At 38.7% G+C, this 14,700-nt stretch overlaps 2 protein-coding genes across 4 annotated transcripts in view; one reads left to right on the plus strand and one right to left on the minus strand.

Moving 5' to 3' along the window:
* The window catches only part of golgb1 (golgin B1), a 104,164-nt gene extending 96,989 nt beyond the window's left edge, over positions 1–7,175 (minus strand). For all 3 annotated transcript variants that reach the window (XM_067581166.1, XM_067581165.1, XM_067581164.1), the window contains exons 1-10: positions 7,070–7,175; positions 4,363–4,441; positions 3,813–4,004; positions 3,597–3,710; positions 3,251–3,406; positions 3,033–3,155; positions 2,326–2,439; positions 1,369–2,071; positions 1,201–1,277; positions 408–465 (exon numbers count right to left, since the gene is read on the minus strand). In XM_067581166.1, the coding sequence (XP_067437267.1) occupies positions 408–465; positions 1,201–1,277; positions 1,369–2,071; positions 2,326–2,439; positions 3,033–3,155; positions 3,251–3,406; positions 3,597–3,710; positions 3,813–4,004; positions 4,363–4,431 (1,606 nt within the window). In that variant the 5' untranslated portion in view covers positions 4,432–4,441; positions 7,070–7,175. The remainder of the gene's footprint in view (positions 1–407; positions 466–1,200; positions 1,278–1,368; positions 2,072–2,325; positions 2,440–3,032; positions 3,156–3,250; positions 3,407–3,596; positions 3,711–3,812; positions 4,005–4,362; positions 4,442–7,069) is intronic.
* Positions 7,176–10,416: 3,241 nt separating this feature from the next.
* On the plus strand, positions 10,417–14,278 carry guca1aa (guanylate cyclase activator 1Aa). The gene is made up of 4 exons (XM_067581758.1): positions 10,417–10,806; positions 12,666–12,815; positions 12,907–13,000; positions 13,218–14,278. Exons 1-4 carry the CDS (start codon positions 10,609–10,611, stop codon positions 13,343–13,345), a joined length of 570 nt encoding a protein of 189 aa, XP_067437859.1. The 5' UTR covers positions 10,417–10,608; the 3' UTR covers positions 13,346–14,278.
* Positions 14,279–14,700: the final 422 nt, after the last annotated feature.

Here is a 14,700-nt window from a genome sequence, read left to right on the forward strand (position 1 = left end):
AAGTTCATGTGGTCAGCTTGTCATTCAGAAAATAATAATAATACTTAACTAGAAAAAAAAAACAATTCTAGAAATAAAAGTTGCTATTTCTAACATCTTGGATAGTTTAGTTCAACACTTTTACACATTTCAGAAAAAAACAAATATATGATAAGTAAACCACTTTGGATTTTAAGGAGTTCAATAAAGATAATCATTTTTGTCTTTTATTATATTGCTAATTAATTATATAATAAGGACTATCAATTCAATCAGTCCACAAATTCGTACATAACAGCTGTATGGTTCTTTGTATGTTTGTTTTGGCACTAACTAGAACCAATGACTAATAAGTTTTATTCTGCTTTGATATTATGTTATTAGATTTTATTTTGGCTTATATAACCAACAAATCCCAACTTTTGTACCTTTTTCAGTTTCAGATGAAACCTGTGCTGATGATTCAGTCACGTCTCTTTCAGACATCTGAAAGAGAGATATAAAAAAAATTCATTACATTTTGATAATAGGCAGGATGGAAACTTTGTGATTTACTAGAGAAAAAAAATCCTGTTAAAGAATTGGGGAGATAAGTGTTTTTAAGAGCTCTATGCAGCTTCTATAATTGCTCTCACAATTTAAATCTATTTCAGCAGCACATACGGCTGCAGAGTGAGGTGAAGGTCGGCTGAGACAGACAGTCGTAACAGTGGATCAGTGCAGAAGGGATTACAGGACGCGCTTCCTCACTGAGTATCGCCCGTCTACGACCCTGCTTCTGTCCTGTCTGACACTGATGGAAATCACCCGACCAGACAGAATTTGTGACCAGGTGTAGGGGATGAGACTGACTGTCCTTCTCATAAAACAAAGGGTGAGAGTAAAAACTGTGTGTTTTAATAAAAGAGCAAATGGCAAAGTTGTCTAAACTTGTAGATAGACTATTAAGAACTGCATTACTTCTTATACTCAGCTTATCCTAAGCTTTCAACACCTTGTTTAATCATATAAATAGAGACACACAGCATAACAGAACTCATTGCAAAAGGCACTGAGAAACTTTGATGTTTAAGCTTTGCAGCGATGATAAAGCAGAGTATCATGGAGCTTATTTAGGATTGTCTTTTGAAGCGCACATCTCAAGTCAAATAAGCTGCTAACATCTGGTATTTAACAGCTAATGATTCCCAAAATTTGCTTCAGTGTTTAAAGAGTACTGACTGTTTCAATTTGCTGCTCCAGCTGCTGTATCTTGGTGATGGACTCCTCGTTTTCACTGGTTCTTCTGTCTAGTTGTTCTGAAAATTTAGAGATGAGATAATTATTAAAAATGTCACAAAAGAGACCATTAAAAAAACGGCTTATTGTAGATCAGATTAATGATCTCACCCTGAAGAGCTTCCATGGTGTGGGTGAGCTCGGCACAACGTTCCTCACTCTCGCTGCGTTCGTCTTTCAGCCTTGTCAGTTGTGTCTCAATGGACTGCATAGTGTCCAGGAAGAGAGAAAGATCTGTCGGGACTGGATTTTCCTCTGATGGTTGTACGTCTTCTAGACCCAGAGATTGTAGATGTCTCCAAATCTCAGCCAAGATCTCACCCTTTTTCTGGGAATCTTCATGCTCCTGTCTAAGGGAATCCAGCTCTCTCTCTAGTTTATCTACTTCTGACTTCTCCCTTTCCACAGCGTCCCGGCTGGCTGCACACTCTGCCTCTCTCGTAGATGCAAGTTCTCTTTCAAGGCGAGCAATTTCCGCCCTGTCTCTCTCCGAAGCATCGTGGTTCGCTTGGACGGCTGCAAGCTCAGCCTCTTTCATCAAAGCCAGTTCTCTCTCCAACCTGACGACTTCCATCTTCTCCTTCTCCAGAGCCTCCAGACTAACATGCTCTGCCTCTCTGAGGGAGGCAAGCTCACTCTCCTGCCTTGCAACCTCCGTTCTCTCTCTTTCCAGGGCCTCCAGGCTGGTTCGGAGGGCTGCGAATTCTGCATCGGTTCTGCTGGACTGTTCGGCCCACTGCTGCCTCTCCTCCTCCCTCAGCTTGACGGATGCAGACAGCTCCTGCTCCATCTGCCGGAACTGAGCAGTCAAGATCTGAGCAGAAAGAGAATCATCATCAGAGAGAAAAGAAAGACATGAGTGGGTGTGTATGCGTGGCTAAGCCAAACAATGCACAATAATGACGTGCCGTCAAGATGTAGGGCGTGTCTGTATAAACAGTTTTCCTTTCATTAGGCAGGAACAGTATTTAATCTATTAAACCATCTGTAAATATGTAGCAATATGCGGAAAAACCAACATACTATAAGTAGCTGAACAAATGGCATCTCGTACAACAGGATCTGTACCTGTTTTTGCTGATCAGCACTGCTGACTTCCTGCTGCAGCATTTCCAGCACTTGGGACCGAGAGTTCAAGGCCTCTTCAAGCTCTTCACACCGCCGCTGGGCTGCCTGCAGGGCCTGGGAAAAGACGAAAAATAAAGAGACTAAATGAGTGCATGAGAGAAAGAATGTATTTTATGTGTGGTAATCATCTGCACTTCCATTTGAGGATAAACTGCAACATTTTTGTGTTTATCCTCTTGAGATGAACTGAGGCAAATCCAGTTCTTTGCCAGTTATGAAACTTTTTTAAAAAGTGTTTAGTTGCAGTTTATGAACCATTTTTGGAGTAAGTTTCTCTCTTTTTCCTTTTAAAGGTATTTTGTTGAGAATTGAGGGTCTACAGATAGAGTTTTATGTTGTATAGCTGCTAAAGCACTCTGAAGGAAATGATTTTGGACTATATAGATAAAAATGACGTGATACTGCTTTACAGGACAATATAATCTAATATCTATTATTTAAAAATCTAAAACAAATATTCTCCAATATTACTTAATGTCCTTATTGTTTCAAACTATCAACAAAAAAGGATTCATAAGATTATAGGCTGTAAGAGGAAAACAGAGAATGTCAAACAATTACAGACTGGGGATTCAGTCAGTCGGCAATAAATGAAGAAATCACAAATTAAGTAATCGATTATTTTAAAGAACTATTGGATCTTGCACCTGCTGAAGCTCGCCGTCACTCTGAGACTGCGTTGTGACCCTCAGCAGCTCTTCTTCATGTTTCTGTATCTGCTCCTGGAAACGCACGTCCTTCTCACAGATCACAGCCTGTAGTTTCCGCAGCTGAAAACACAAACACAATACATTCAGACAACTCCCTCAGGACATTTAAACTTTTGTTACCAAAGAAGGACTATATGTAATTACATCTACGTCACCTGTTCAGCGTGAGCAGATTCCTTCTCTTGAAGGAGCTGTTCGGTGACCTGGAGTCGATCTTTAAGCTGCCTGCTGTTTGCTTCTTCCTCACTAAGCTTGTTATGGAGTTCATGGAGCTCGTCGCCTCCAGCTCCTGTAAAAGAACTGTCTGGGCTCTGGTGTAGACAAAACAGATGTTAAAGTCAGATAAAAAACTGAAGCGCTTCAGCTTTATTGATAGTTTGTGGCTCAAAAGTGGCATATTTTTGTCTGTGGAAGATCTCTGGAGTAAAAGTGTGTCTTATAAAACTGTCACAATAATACAAGAATGTAAAAAGCTAAAGACTTTAAAAGGTTTAAACTTACTGTTGCTCCTTCTTGTCCTTTCAATTCACTGATCTGTTTGCTGAGTGAAGCCATCTTGGCTTTGGCCTGCAGTTTGAGTTTAGTGAAGCGAGCCTCAGCTGCTTCCTTTTCATTCTGTGAATACGGAGCAACAAAAAAAAAATGCATCAAATATCATTGAACAGTGCTAAACGATAACATATATGAGCTAAGGTATGGTAAGCACAGGTAATTTACCTTGAGCTGTGCATCTTTGTTAGCCAGATCAGTGTCCTTTTCGACGAGCTGGGCATCTTTGTCTCGGATGAGCTCCTTCAGCTGGACCACCAGTTGTTCCAGGTGGGCCAGCCTCTCCAAGGCCTCCTCAGGTACCTCAGACTCCACTGGAGCCTGGTCCTCTCCTGCAGGTAGCTGAGGCACCAGCACGCCCTGTTCATGCAAAACAAATATGAAGAGCGAAAGCTTATTCATGTGGAAGAAATAATATTCTGTTGCTGCTTGCATGCATATCTTAGTTACACTGGTGCATATCTTGCATATATTTTTGTACATATAAGATGCTTATAATAACATATTTCTTTCAAAAGACAGGAGACAAGCAGACATTTCTTATCATCTTGCTACTTGTGACTATTCAAGTGAAGGATAAAAGGCTAAACATGTATTTCAACTGGATCAGACATCAGATCTACACTTTTATTTAAAAGCTAAGAATGCAGTTGACAACCCTCTTCATTTGAGGTTATTCAGGTTCAACAGTTTTTATATTTATGTGTTGCTCTCTCACCTGTGAGTCTCCATCTGTGCCCTCCTCTCCAGAGAGCTCCTGGAGGACTGTGGCCAGACGGCTCAACATAAAGATGGCACTGTGAGGGGGAAAAAACATGAAATCATTCCTTTGCTTTCCTGTGCAAGTCCTATTCTGTTTGCTATAGATACATTTTGTGCTTTATATTTTTATTGACGGGAGCATAAAGGCAGCCAACAGTTAACAGTATAAAGTCTTCACCAAGAACAGCTTGAAATGCTGCCTGATGCTGAATGAAATGTCCTCTGAAAGTGTGAATGTACACATCCAAGGTTGTTTTATTTAACTTTTGTTTACTCTTGTTGCACAAAGTTTCTGCAGGCGGTGCCAGTGTACATGATTTAAAGTTCATTATTGATCTTGGAAACAGCTGCTGACACAGGGTCCATTTAGTAGCTGTTCTGGAGCTTCCGATCATAGATCATCAATATCTTCCTCATTAGATGGAGTTGCCCAGTTCTCATGAAACTGTAGATTTCATCCCATTTTCTTGAGCACTTGGTGGCATAAAAGTTGAGATTTGATTTGAAATTGGATAAAGATTACCAAAATCAATAATGAACTTCCAGTTTTTACTTTTAAGCCAACATGAAAAAAAATCCTTAAAATGCTCAGAAATATGTAAATAATCTACATTTCCACGACAACTAAGGAAACTCCACCTGCTGAGGAAGATCATGAGATACTAAGACTGCAACTAATATTTTAATTCTCAATTAATCTGGCTATAATTTTATCAATTTACTGATGAATTATTTTGGCTTATATATGTCAGTAAATAGAGAAAAATGCCTGTTATAGTTTCTTGAAGCTCAAATTTAAATACTAAAAGAGCTTTTGTCTGACAAACAGTCAAAAACCCAACAGTATTCAGTTTATTATCATAGAAGACTCAGAAAAACAAATATAATCTTTTATATGCACATCTGTGAACTCATCACATCCAACATGGCTCGTTACAATAATGCAAATTGTTTATTATTATTACTTGCACATTGCATATAGGCTACTGTTTATACTATGAACATTTGCATTTACTGGTTGCTACCTTGCACATTGCATTCGCTTTAATATAAACTTGTAACAGCTCTTTTTACTTGCATATTTTTATTGTAAATTTCTATTTTATATTATTTACGATTTCTTGATTTTTACGTATATTTTGAGCATTATGCCCCATAACACCAAGGCAAGTTCCTTATACAGTACCAGTCAAAAGTTTGGACACAGTTTCTAATTCAAGTGATTGGGAAGTACTGGTGCTTCTGGTACTGTATGTGCAAACCTACTTGGCAACAAACCCCTTTCTGTTCTGATTTATAATTCTGATTATCAAAATTGATGCAGATACATTTTCTGTAAATTGACTCATCATTTCAGCTCTATGTGATACTATTGAAAGCTCCAGAACAAATATTAAAATGGACTCAGTGGTGAGAGGTTTTGTCAGGTTTATAGATGTTTTAATTTGCATCATAAACTATATTTAAAACCTCCTTATTCTGGAAGGCAATATGTAAAGAAACAAGTATGGTAATAGGGCAGTAACTGCTCAGCCCACTTTTATGTCTACAAGGAAGTAATCCGGGTCCTTTGAAGGTAAACAAAGAAACAATTCAGTCTCTCTTACTGTTGGCTCAGAAGGCTATGATGTCAAAGTGGTTCGGGGATGATTCTTCTTCCGTTCAAATGCGGAAATCTCTGTTATCTGATGTCATTTTAGAGAAGCTGAGATGTCATATTGACAACTCATCTTTTTGTAAGAAAATAGGAGAAACCACTGAATCTTCTCATGCAGTTTGGCATGAAGATAACCGACTGAGCTGATTGTTTTGTTCGTGTTTAACACTTCTGTGCTGTAGATGTATGTTGTGTGTGGTTTTCTGGACCAAATATGCAAATACTCTATGCATAGTACTGAGTTGTTGTTGTTATTCTCTTGTTGAAAATCAATAAAAAAGAATGTTTAAAAAAAATCTCCCTACATTTCTTCTTGAGAAAGCAGTCTTTTTACCTAGAAATCCAATTTTTAAAATCATGACTAAGTGGATGTAGATTATAAAAGTATATTACTGGATTTCAGATATTTTGGGCTTTTTACACCAAAAATATGCACAAACGTGTTTATATGAATACATTGCACGAACATGGGTTGTGTTGTGTGATATGAGTCAGATACCACTGATTAAACAGGCCGCTTTTGTCTAAAAATCCTTGTTTTTTCCTGAAATCCACAGCAACACATTGGCTGAGGCTCCCTAACCGGATTTCTCCGAGAGGGACCGAACAGAACCGAACAGAGCCGAATCTCCCCGAACCCGCCGGATACTCCACTGCGCCTGCGCCATTCTTTTAGTGAACAGCAAAGATTATAGCAAGCTAACACGAAAAAACGGACGAGCAAACTTTCCGGGGCCGACTGGACTCTTGACTAAAAATGCAGCAGACTCATTTGGAGATTAAGAAACGGTGTCGTGAACAGGATGCTGCGTGAAAACATCCGCTGTTTACTGTTGACTTCAGTTTCAGCGACACATAAGTTAGCTACTTTAGCTCGCAAATAAGGAGCAGCTTCTTCTTTAAAAAGAAAAAAACCTGCCTCACAGACTCTTTTCTTTCTCGTATGACAGCTCTATAAAGGAGAGAGGTGCAGCCTTAAAAACAGAAAAAAGGGCCTTTGACTCACCTGTGCGAGTGTTTCCCAGGTAAATGTGTCTGCTTATTTGCTATATTTCCTCGGATGGATTTCAGAGCAGAGCCACATCACCAAACACTCCCGGAAACAAAGCTTCCTCTGCGCTGATTGGACGATTTTAAGGGAGTGTCTGCAAATTTCCAGCCGTCCACACCTACTTAGGGAGCATCAGCACAAACATATACGTTTTAAAAGACGCAAAATGCACCTTTGAGCTACAAATTCGACTTTTTTTTTTTACATCTGGAATCACACAGAAGACACAAAGATGGCAGGACATGATCAAAGAGTCAATCTGATCATTAACCGTGGCAGGCAGCTGGGAAGGAGTCTGATGCTGCTCGCCCATTACACCACAGTGTTTGTGGCCTTCGTGGGTCGCACTGTGCAGTGGGTGGTGGATGCAGTGAAGTGGACCAGCCTGTTTGCTCACTACACAGTGTCAGTGTTTGACTCCATCTACAGACATCTGCACTGGGGGAAGAGGAAAAGCGTCGCAGCCGGAGGAGGCAGGGAGATCTGCTCGAGCTCTGACATGCAGCCGCAGTGACTTCATGTTAACTTTCTCTCTCTCAACAGGTTCATCTCGGCAATGGAGACTGAAACCGGAGTGAACTTATAGAAGATAAATATGAGGATTAAAAAGATGCGGGGTGAAGAAAGAAAACGAGGCCTTATTGAAGTCAGAAAAAGCTTATTTGCTTTTTTATTTAAAGCTCTTAAAACATAGCTATGTTACATTGTATTACTTAGTGTTATATTTCTATGTGTCCATATATTTTTTTTATTATGAGGAAATGCTCTTCCAAAATGTTGGAAACTACAGTATATTTCAGGTTATTTGTTAGACACTACGGGAAAACTCTTGTTACATGCTGGCATTCATCACTCATCCCTGCTGATATGACTGTTAATGCAAATGTGTGGTTAGGGGTAAGTAATGCAAACTAGAGTATAATATGTTGGAAGCGTAGATACTGTACGCCTTTTTAGAATTAAATTATTGCACTACAGTAGGGGTAGGCTGCGGTTTTTAATGGAAAACTACATGAAGAATTCACAATTTCATTAACAGCCAATTGTTTTTGGTTTTTTTTACATCTGTCTGATTCAACCACTACACTTCATTTTGCTGCCGGATACGAGCCAAACTTTATGTGACATGTCTGAACTGAACAATGAGCCTCCACAGCGGCTACACCAGTCACCTGTGGAGGTGCTGCTTCCTGTGGTTTGCCTGTCAAATGTTGCTTTAAAAAACGACAGCTGCATTTACCAATGAAGTTTTTACTTTTTTGTATTACTACATAATGTATATTTTCATTTTTAGCACATTTAGACTGACATTTAAGCACTTCACATGTATGTATCCGTATTATTTGTCTTTTTTTTTGTGCATTGTAAGAATGCACCTGTTGATAACATTTATAACAATAACACTTATAGCTGCTAAAAACAACAAATACATTACTGCTTTCGGATATGATTACAAGGCTCATATGAAGGAAGTGAGATGGCGCTGCATGTAAAAGCACTTAAATATATGGATGTGGCATTAATTACTGTTTCTGGTATTGACATTCCGATCAAATGGCTTTCAGCAGTGTTTTGATATTATTTTCATGAACTCAAACTGTTATATTTGTTCAGTTACGGTTACTAGTGGTTCAGGCAATCTTGAAACTGTGGTTTCCAAATAAAGTCCTCTACTATATATCATTTTTTCTTCTTCTTTTCTTTATTCTTATTATCATGTTTTATAAAAAATGACCCTGATAATTTCCCAAAGCCGGCAGTAACACCATCAAATTGCTTATTTTGTCTGACCAACAATCTATAAGATATTCAGATAATTATCCCAGAAGACAAATAAAACCTGCAAATAATATATGACACCTGAGAAGCTTGAACCAGGGAATAACATGAACAATTTAACTGACTATCCAAATTGTTGCAGATTAATTTTAATACAATAAACTGTATTGCATCTAAAAAATGTGGCCATGAGACATAGTTTGCTTTTTTTAACTGTATTTCAAGGATTTTTTATTCATCACATGCACACAGAGTGACATGTAAAGTAAGAAGCATCACAAGATTGCAAAAGAGAACAAAAACAATATAAAATATTGATAACCCTCCCAAAAAATACAATAATAAGACAACAAGTAGTATAAAATAGACACCACTTTTCCCCCACAATAGATGGTACACAGTTTTGTAAAGAAATGTGATGTGTTAGAAGACTTCCCAGCATGCATTGAGAGTTAAAACACTCCTGAGACTCTTTTTTTTGTGGTTTGAGGAAAACGTACATGATGGAAACTTGCTGTTGTGTCTTTAGCACATGTTAACATACAGCAAGGCATGGTTTTCTTTTCCTGGTGATGAAAACAATGTAAATCATGATGGAGGTTAGAATCAAATCCAGACACTAATAATTGAACAAAGTCACTGAGATAAACCAGCATGTTGACGATGTGCTGAAATGTGCTTGTGCCAAATGAAAAAATTGACTCTTCAACCTTGAAATGTAAAGCAGATCTGACTGTGACCTTCTGTCAGCGTAACCGAACAGTTTATTGAGGTGTTTCCGAGAAAAACAGGCGCACCTTTTGCAAGGTAGTCGTCAAGCCGTGGGTGGGGATACAGATAAGGAGGGCAGTATAATTCTAATGTGCCGCCACTTTATGTGTGAAGGGGAGGAAAATCTGACAAAAAAACAGACCGTGTTGTCTCATTTCACAGTTTGTGGGTTAGTAAGCACAGCAGAGATACAAATTAATGTGCACAAACACTGAAAAAGTGAGTTTTTCCATAATATGTTATTAAGTTTATTGAACTTGTTATCTCTGGTTAACTTGCTTGACTCATCGGATGACTTTAAGGTAAATATTCAACTTACAGTAAGTTCAGTTAACTCCCATTTTTTAAGGCAGAAAGGCAGAAACTTGACAAGTGGTCTTGAACAATGTGCAAGAGGAGAAGTTAAAAAATAAATAACTATGTGCAAAGAATATGGATTGAAGTGGAGTGTGTAGTGGAGTTAGAGTACGGTGTGTGTTCATGTCTTTTAATAAAGTATAAATAAGCTTAGTCTTCACTAAGAGCAGTAAAGCTGCATCAATCATACTTTAATACACATGTTGAGCGAGGTGTATCGGCTCAGACACACGTGAGGGATGAAAGCTATATTGTTTGTCAGCACATCTCAGGGTAAACATGCACAGAGACGGACAACTTGCCCTTTTAATGGGGTGCTTAAGCTGATCATCTGCAGGTTTCGCCTGGATTACAGCCAGTGATTAGCCCCGAGGAGGACACCGAAGGGGGCGTGGACCGCCTCAACCCCAAACACAGACAGCTACAAAAGGACGCCACTAGCTGCTGCTCTCACCCTAAGTCCCATTGTTGTGTGACTGTGAAGAGGGAGATCCTCCGCTTCACAGTAGACCAAGTGGGCTGTGAGGTTCGTGCACCAGCTGCGACTCCACCTACACATCTACACACACTCAGGTGTCTGAAAAGAAATGGGTAACTCAACAGGATGCACCGTGGACGACCTGCAGGCAGTGGAAATGCATCTCTGGTACAAGAAGTTCATGACCGAGTGCCCGTCGGGTCAGCTCACCCTGCACGAGTTCAAGCAGTTCTTCGGGCTGCGAGGGTTGGACCCAGAAGCCAGCGCCTACATAGAGCAGATGTTCCGCACGTTTGATATGAACAAGGTAAGACGACGCATTTTAAACAACAAAGCTACACTCAAAATGAGAGAATGGAACTTTTTAAGGGTGACAGCGTGTTATTATTCTTGCGGGATTGTTAGTTTTTGTCATGTTAAAAAGAATCAGGAGTAAAAAATTCAAAAGAAAGCAGTGTGGTGATTTTGTTACGTCGTTCTTTTCTCTTTAAGGTGTTTCAGAGTATTTCACTAATCCTCATGTTTATGTGCTAATTTAAGCATAATCTATTTCAGGACTGTCTGTATATAATGTTATTTATATGTATATACATGGTATAAATTATTCATGTATAAATGTAAACTTAATTCTAACATCCATGGACAAACCTGCAGCTTATTACCAGCAACTTCCACCTGACTTGCACTGATGTACAGTGTATTATAGGCTATTAATATCATTGAACAGTGTACAAATAGTATAGTATATTATAGTTATGGTTATATCTCTAGTCTCTGTTCTATTTTTATTTATCTATTTATTTTTATATTTGAGTTAATCTATTTATTTATTGGGATTAATAAAGTACTCTTGTATCTATCTAACAATAATTGAAGCATCCACTTTAAACATTAAAGTGTCCACAAAAAGTATATTATATATGTGTTATGTTTTTATTTTAGTCGTAAGATTTACATACATGCTTTGAAAAATGTGTAAGTTATTTCAAATCATATTTATAATTATCGGTTATTCTTTTGATTGATTAGTCATTGAGACTATAAAATAGGAGGAAAACGCCTACAGAGTCCATAGAAAACAGTGAAAAAAGTGATGTCTTCACATTGCCAACAGCACAAAACAAAATAATTTATTTACAATTAAATTCAAAAAAAGGTAAAATTCTCACAATGGAAAAACTTTGATCACAGATTTGTGGCCTTTTTGCTTAGTAAATTAACTGATTATCAAAATTGTTGCTGATTAATTTTCTGTTAATCGACTAATTGTTTCACCTCTATGATCAAATTCAGATTTATTTATCAGAAATATATCGTTATGATTAAGTCACAGAGGAAACAATAATGATGTTTAATCTGTTGAATATTCTCTACTGAGTGTCAGGAAATAGTGAAAAAATCTTATCACAGCCCAAAGTAGTATTGTGAGCTGTCCAAAACTCAACTTTATTAAATTCTTTGACATATTTGATAAGTTACAGCTGTCACATCCTCAGTGGAAGCAGCTCATTTTGGGCCTTTTTTCCCTGAAACATGACTAATTGATTAAAACAGGTAACAACACCTGAGTGAGATGGTCCGCATGACTTTTGAAGAGTTTGTTAGGACCTAACGTTGGTTCAGGGGTTTCAACATGCTGCCTTTAAAAAAAACAAACATCTCCATCACTCTGGGACGCTCAGGCAGTGCGGTGACCTCCCAGCGACAGGCTCGCAAAACATTTTGGCCCCTCGGATCACAGTTTAATTAAGAGCGTCTCGGAGCCAGAGACGGGGTCATCGCAGGATGTGTCTGTCTGAGAAGCTGCACGTCTATATTTAGTATCCCTGTCAGCTCACAAAAAGGCCGCTGTAATCTTTATGCATGATTTAAACTGTGAGATTATCTATGAGACAATGCTTTGATGCTAAGATTGTCGCCTGTGTTCAGACACAGACAGTCAGTCCCCCTCCCGAAGATAATCCTCCATCCTGACACGCTTCATTTCCCCCCTCGGATGGCTTCTGGAGTTGAGATGAGGGGCACTGACTGACTGATTATCACTTTGAATGTTTAATAATAAGTAGATGGTCATGCATAATAATTTGTTGATGTCTGACACTGTGTTTGACAAGGAGCTCTTGCGTGAGTAGACTATAAAAAAACCTCTTGATTTTTTTTTTGCAGGACGGCTACATAGACTTCATGGAGTATGTGGCCGCTCTCAGCCTGGTGATGCGGGGTAAGATGGAGCACAAGCTGCGCTGGTATTTCAAACTTTATGACGTGGACGGCAACGGCTGCATCGACCGACACGAGCTTCTCAACATCATAAAGGTACAGTTTATCATGCACCTGCCACCCCGCATCTCCGATTCAGTCCCAACCGGCCTCGACGTGGCATACTAATCTTATTCTGTTCCTTCAGGCCATCCGCGCAATCAATGGGAATGAAAACCAGGAAACGACTGCTGAGGAGTTCACTAACCGTGTGTTTGACAGGATTGATATAAATGGAGATGGTAAGTCGGTTCTGGCACCATGCGGAGACTTAAGATTTAGGAGGGAATCTATCGTGGGTGGACAGTGTTTAGACATTTATCAGCTCCACTGCTGTCAGGAAGCACAAAAAGAATAGAAAGAAGATAAACTGTAGATGGCTTTGCACATGTAAGATCTCATTTGTGCAAAAAAAAAAAAACCCAAAAAACCACAGTGTCTGTAAATACTATCTTACAGGTGAGCTCTCCCTGGAGGAGTTTGTGGCCGGTGCTCGCAGTGACGACGAATTTATGGAGGTGATGATGAAAAGTCTGGACCTCACCCACATTGTGGCCATGATCCACAGCAGGAGGCACAGCGTTTAGGATCCGTCCGCTCCCACTACCTCATCCTCATTCATGATTATTTAACCCGAGAACTTGCAGTGCATCTCCTCTGGTAAAAAAAAAAAAAAAAACATTTATAGACGGAGATTTCTATTAAGATTCAATGCAGTTTAATATGATGACAGTGTACTTGCAAACACTGACTTTTTTTTTAAAGTCTCTAAAAGATTGACGCATATTGCACTTTAAATGCGTTGGTATGACTCAGTCAGCCTTGGCAGACTGGTCATTGTCCTTGTTTAATGATGCTGAGCTCTCCCAAGGCCACCTTGGCATGAGGGATGATCTCTCAGACGGTCCACTTACCCTCTCATACCCTGAGGGATAAACGAGTGAGATAGTGGAGATAGTGGAATAGAGTGGCAATTACATGCACTCAACTGTGCTTTCCAAATCTGTATCTTCTATTTTTTTTTTTTTTGTCTGAGTCTCTTTGCATCAAATTACTCAAATCTCGTTTTACGCGTTCTTCCCTGTGAGGTTTACAGGAGGAAGTTATGAGTCTCTGCTGTGCTTAACATCCATGTTAGTTTAATTAAGTCAGTGGCTTTAATAAAAAGAGCAGGTGGGTGTGAAAGTTTCTAAAGAGATTTATGTGACACAATTCACAAATGTTTACCTTTTTTTAATGTTTTTAACCTTTTTTAAAATAATTTAAGAGGATGCAAAAGGCAACATTCTGGCTTTTTTTTTTTTTTTTGCATTTTGTACATCAGGCAAACTCGTCTTGTATCTCCACAGTACATGTGTGGGTGTTGCTTTGGCTGAATGATTTGCTGCATAAATACAGATAAAGATTACCTTTGTTATGTTTGTTGGCTATGCTCGACTGGTGCCTTCTGTTGAAGACTACAGACTGAATGTGTGTGTTTTCAGCTTTTGCTTCTTTGTACAATAAAGATGAAAATCTAAGTCTGCTGTGTTATGTCTCTATTAAATGTATTCGATCGGTATTGCAGGTATCGCAGCTTCTACGCAACACACGATCAGCTGCAGAGATCGCTCAAGAGATGTGAAGACATACATTTCAAATTTGAATGAGTCTGAGATTCACAAGAACAAAGAGTCTGTAACACGACTTAATCTAATGAATTAATTAAAACATCTGAGGAAACTGTTAAATTATGACACAGAACAGTCAACTCACAAAACCTAAACACATGATACATGTCTCTGTAAGCTGTAAGAGGGATTTTTACCTTCTCAAACTGTTTATTTTGAATAATTTGGCCTGAGGAGATTAAAAAAAATGGAAAAAAGCAAAGATAAACAGACTTTTATGGAGCTTAAGTTTAGTTCTTCTTTTCTAACATGTTAATAATTTGCTGACCCCT

Source organism: Thunnus thynnus, chromosome 23 (assembly GCF_963924715.1).
Source record: "Thunnus thynnus chromosome 23, fThuThy2.1, whole genome shotgun sequence".
Classification (NCBI taxonomy): Eukaryota; Metazoa; Chordata; class Actinopteri; order Scombriformes; family Scombridae; genus Thunnus; species Thunnus thynnus.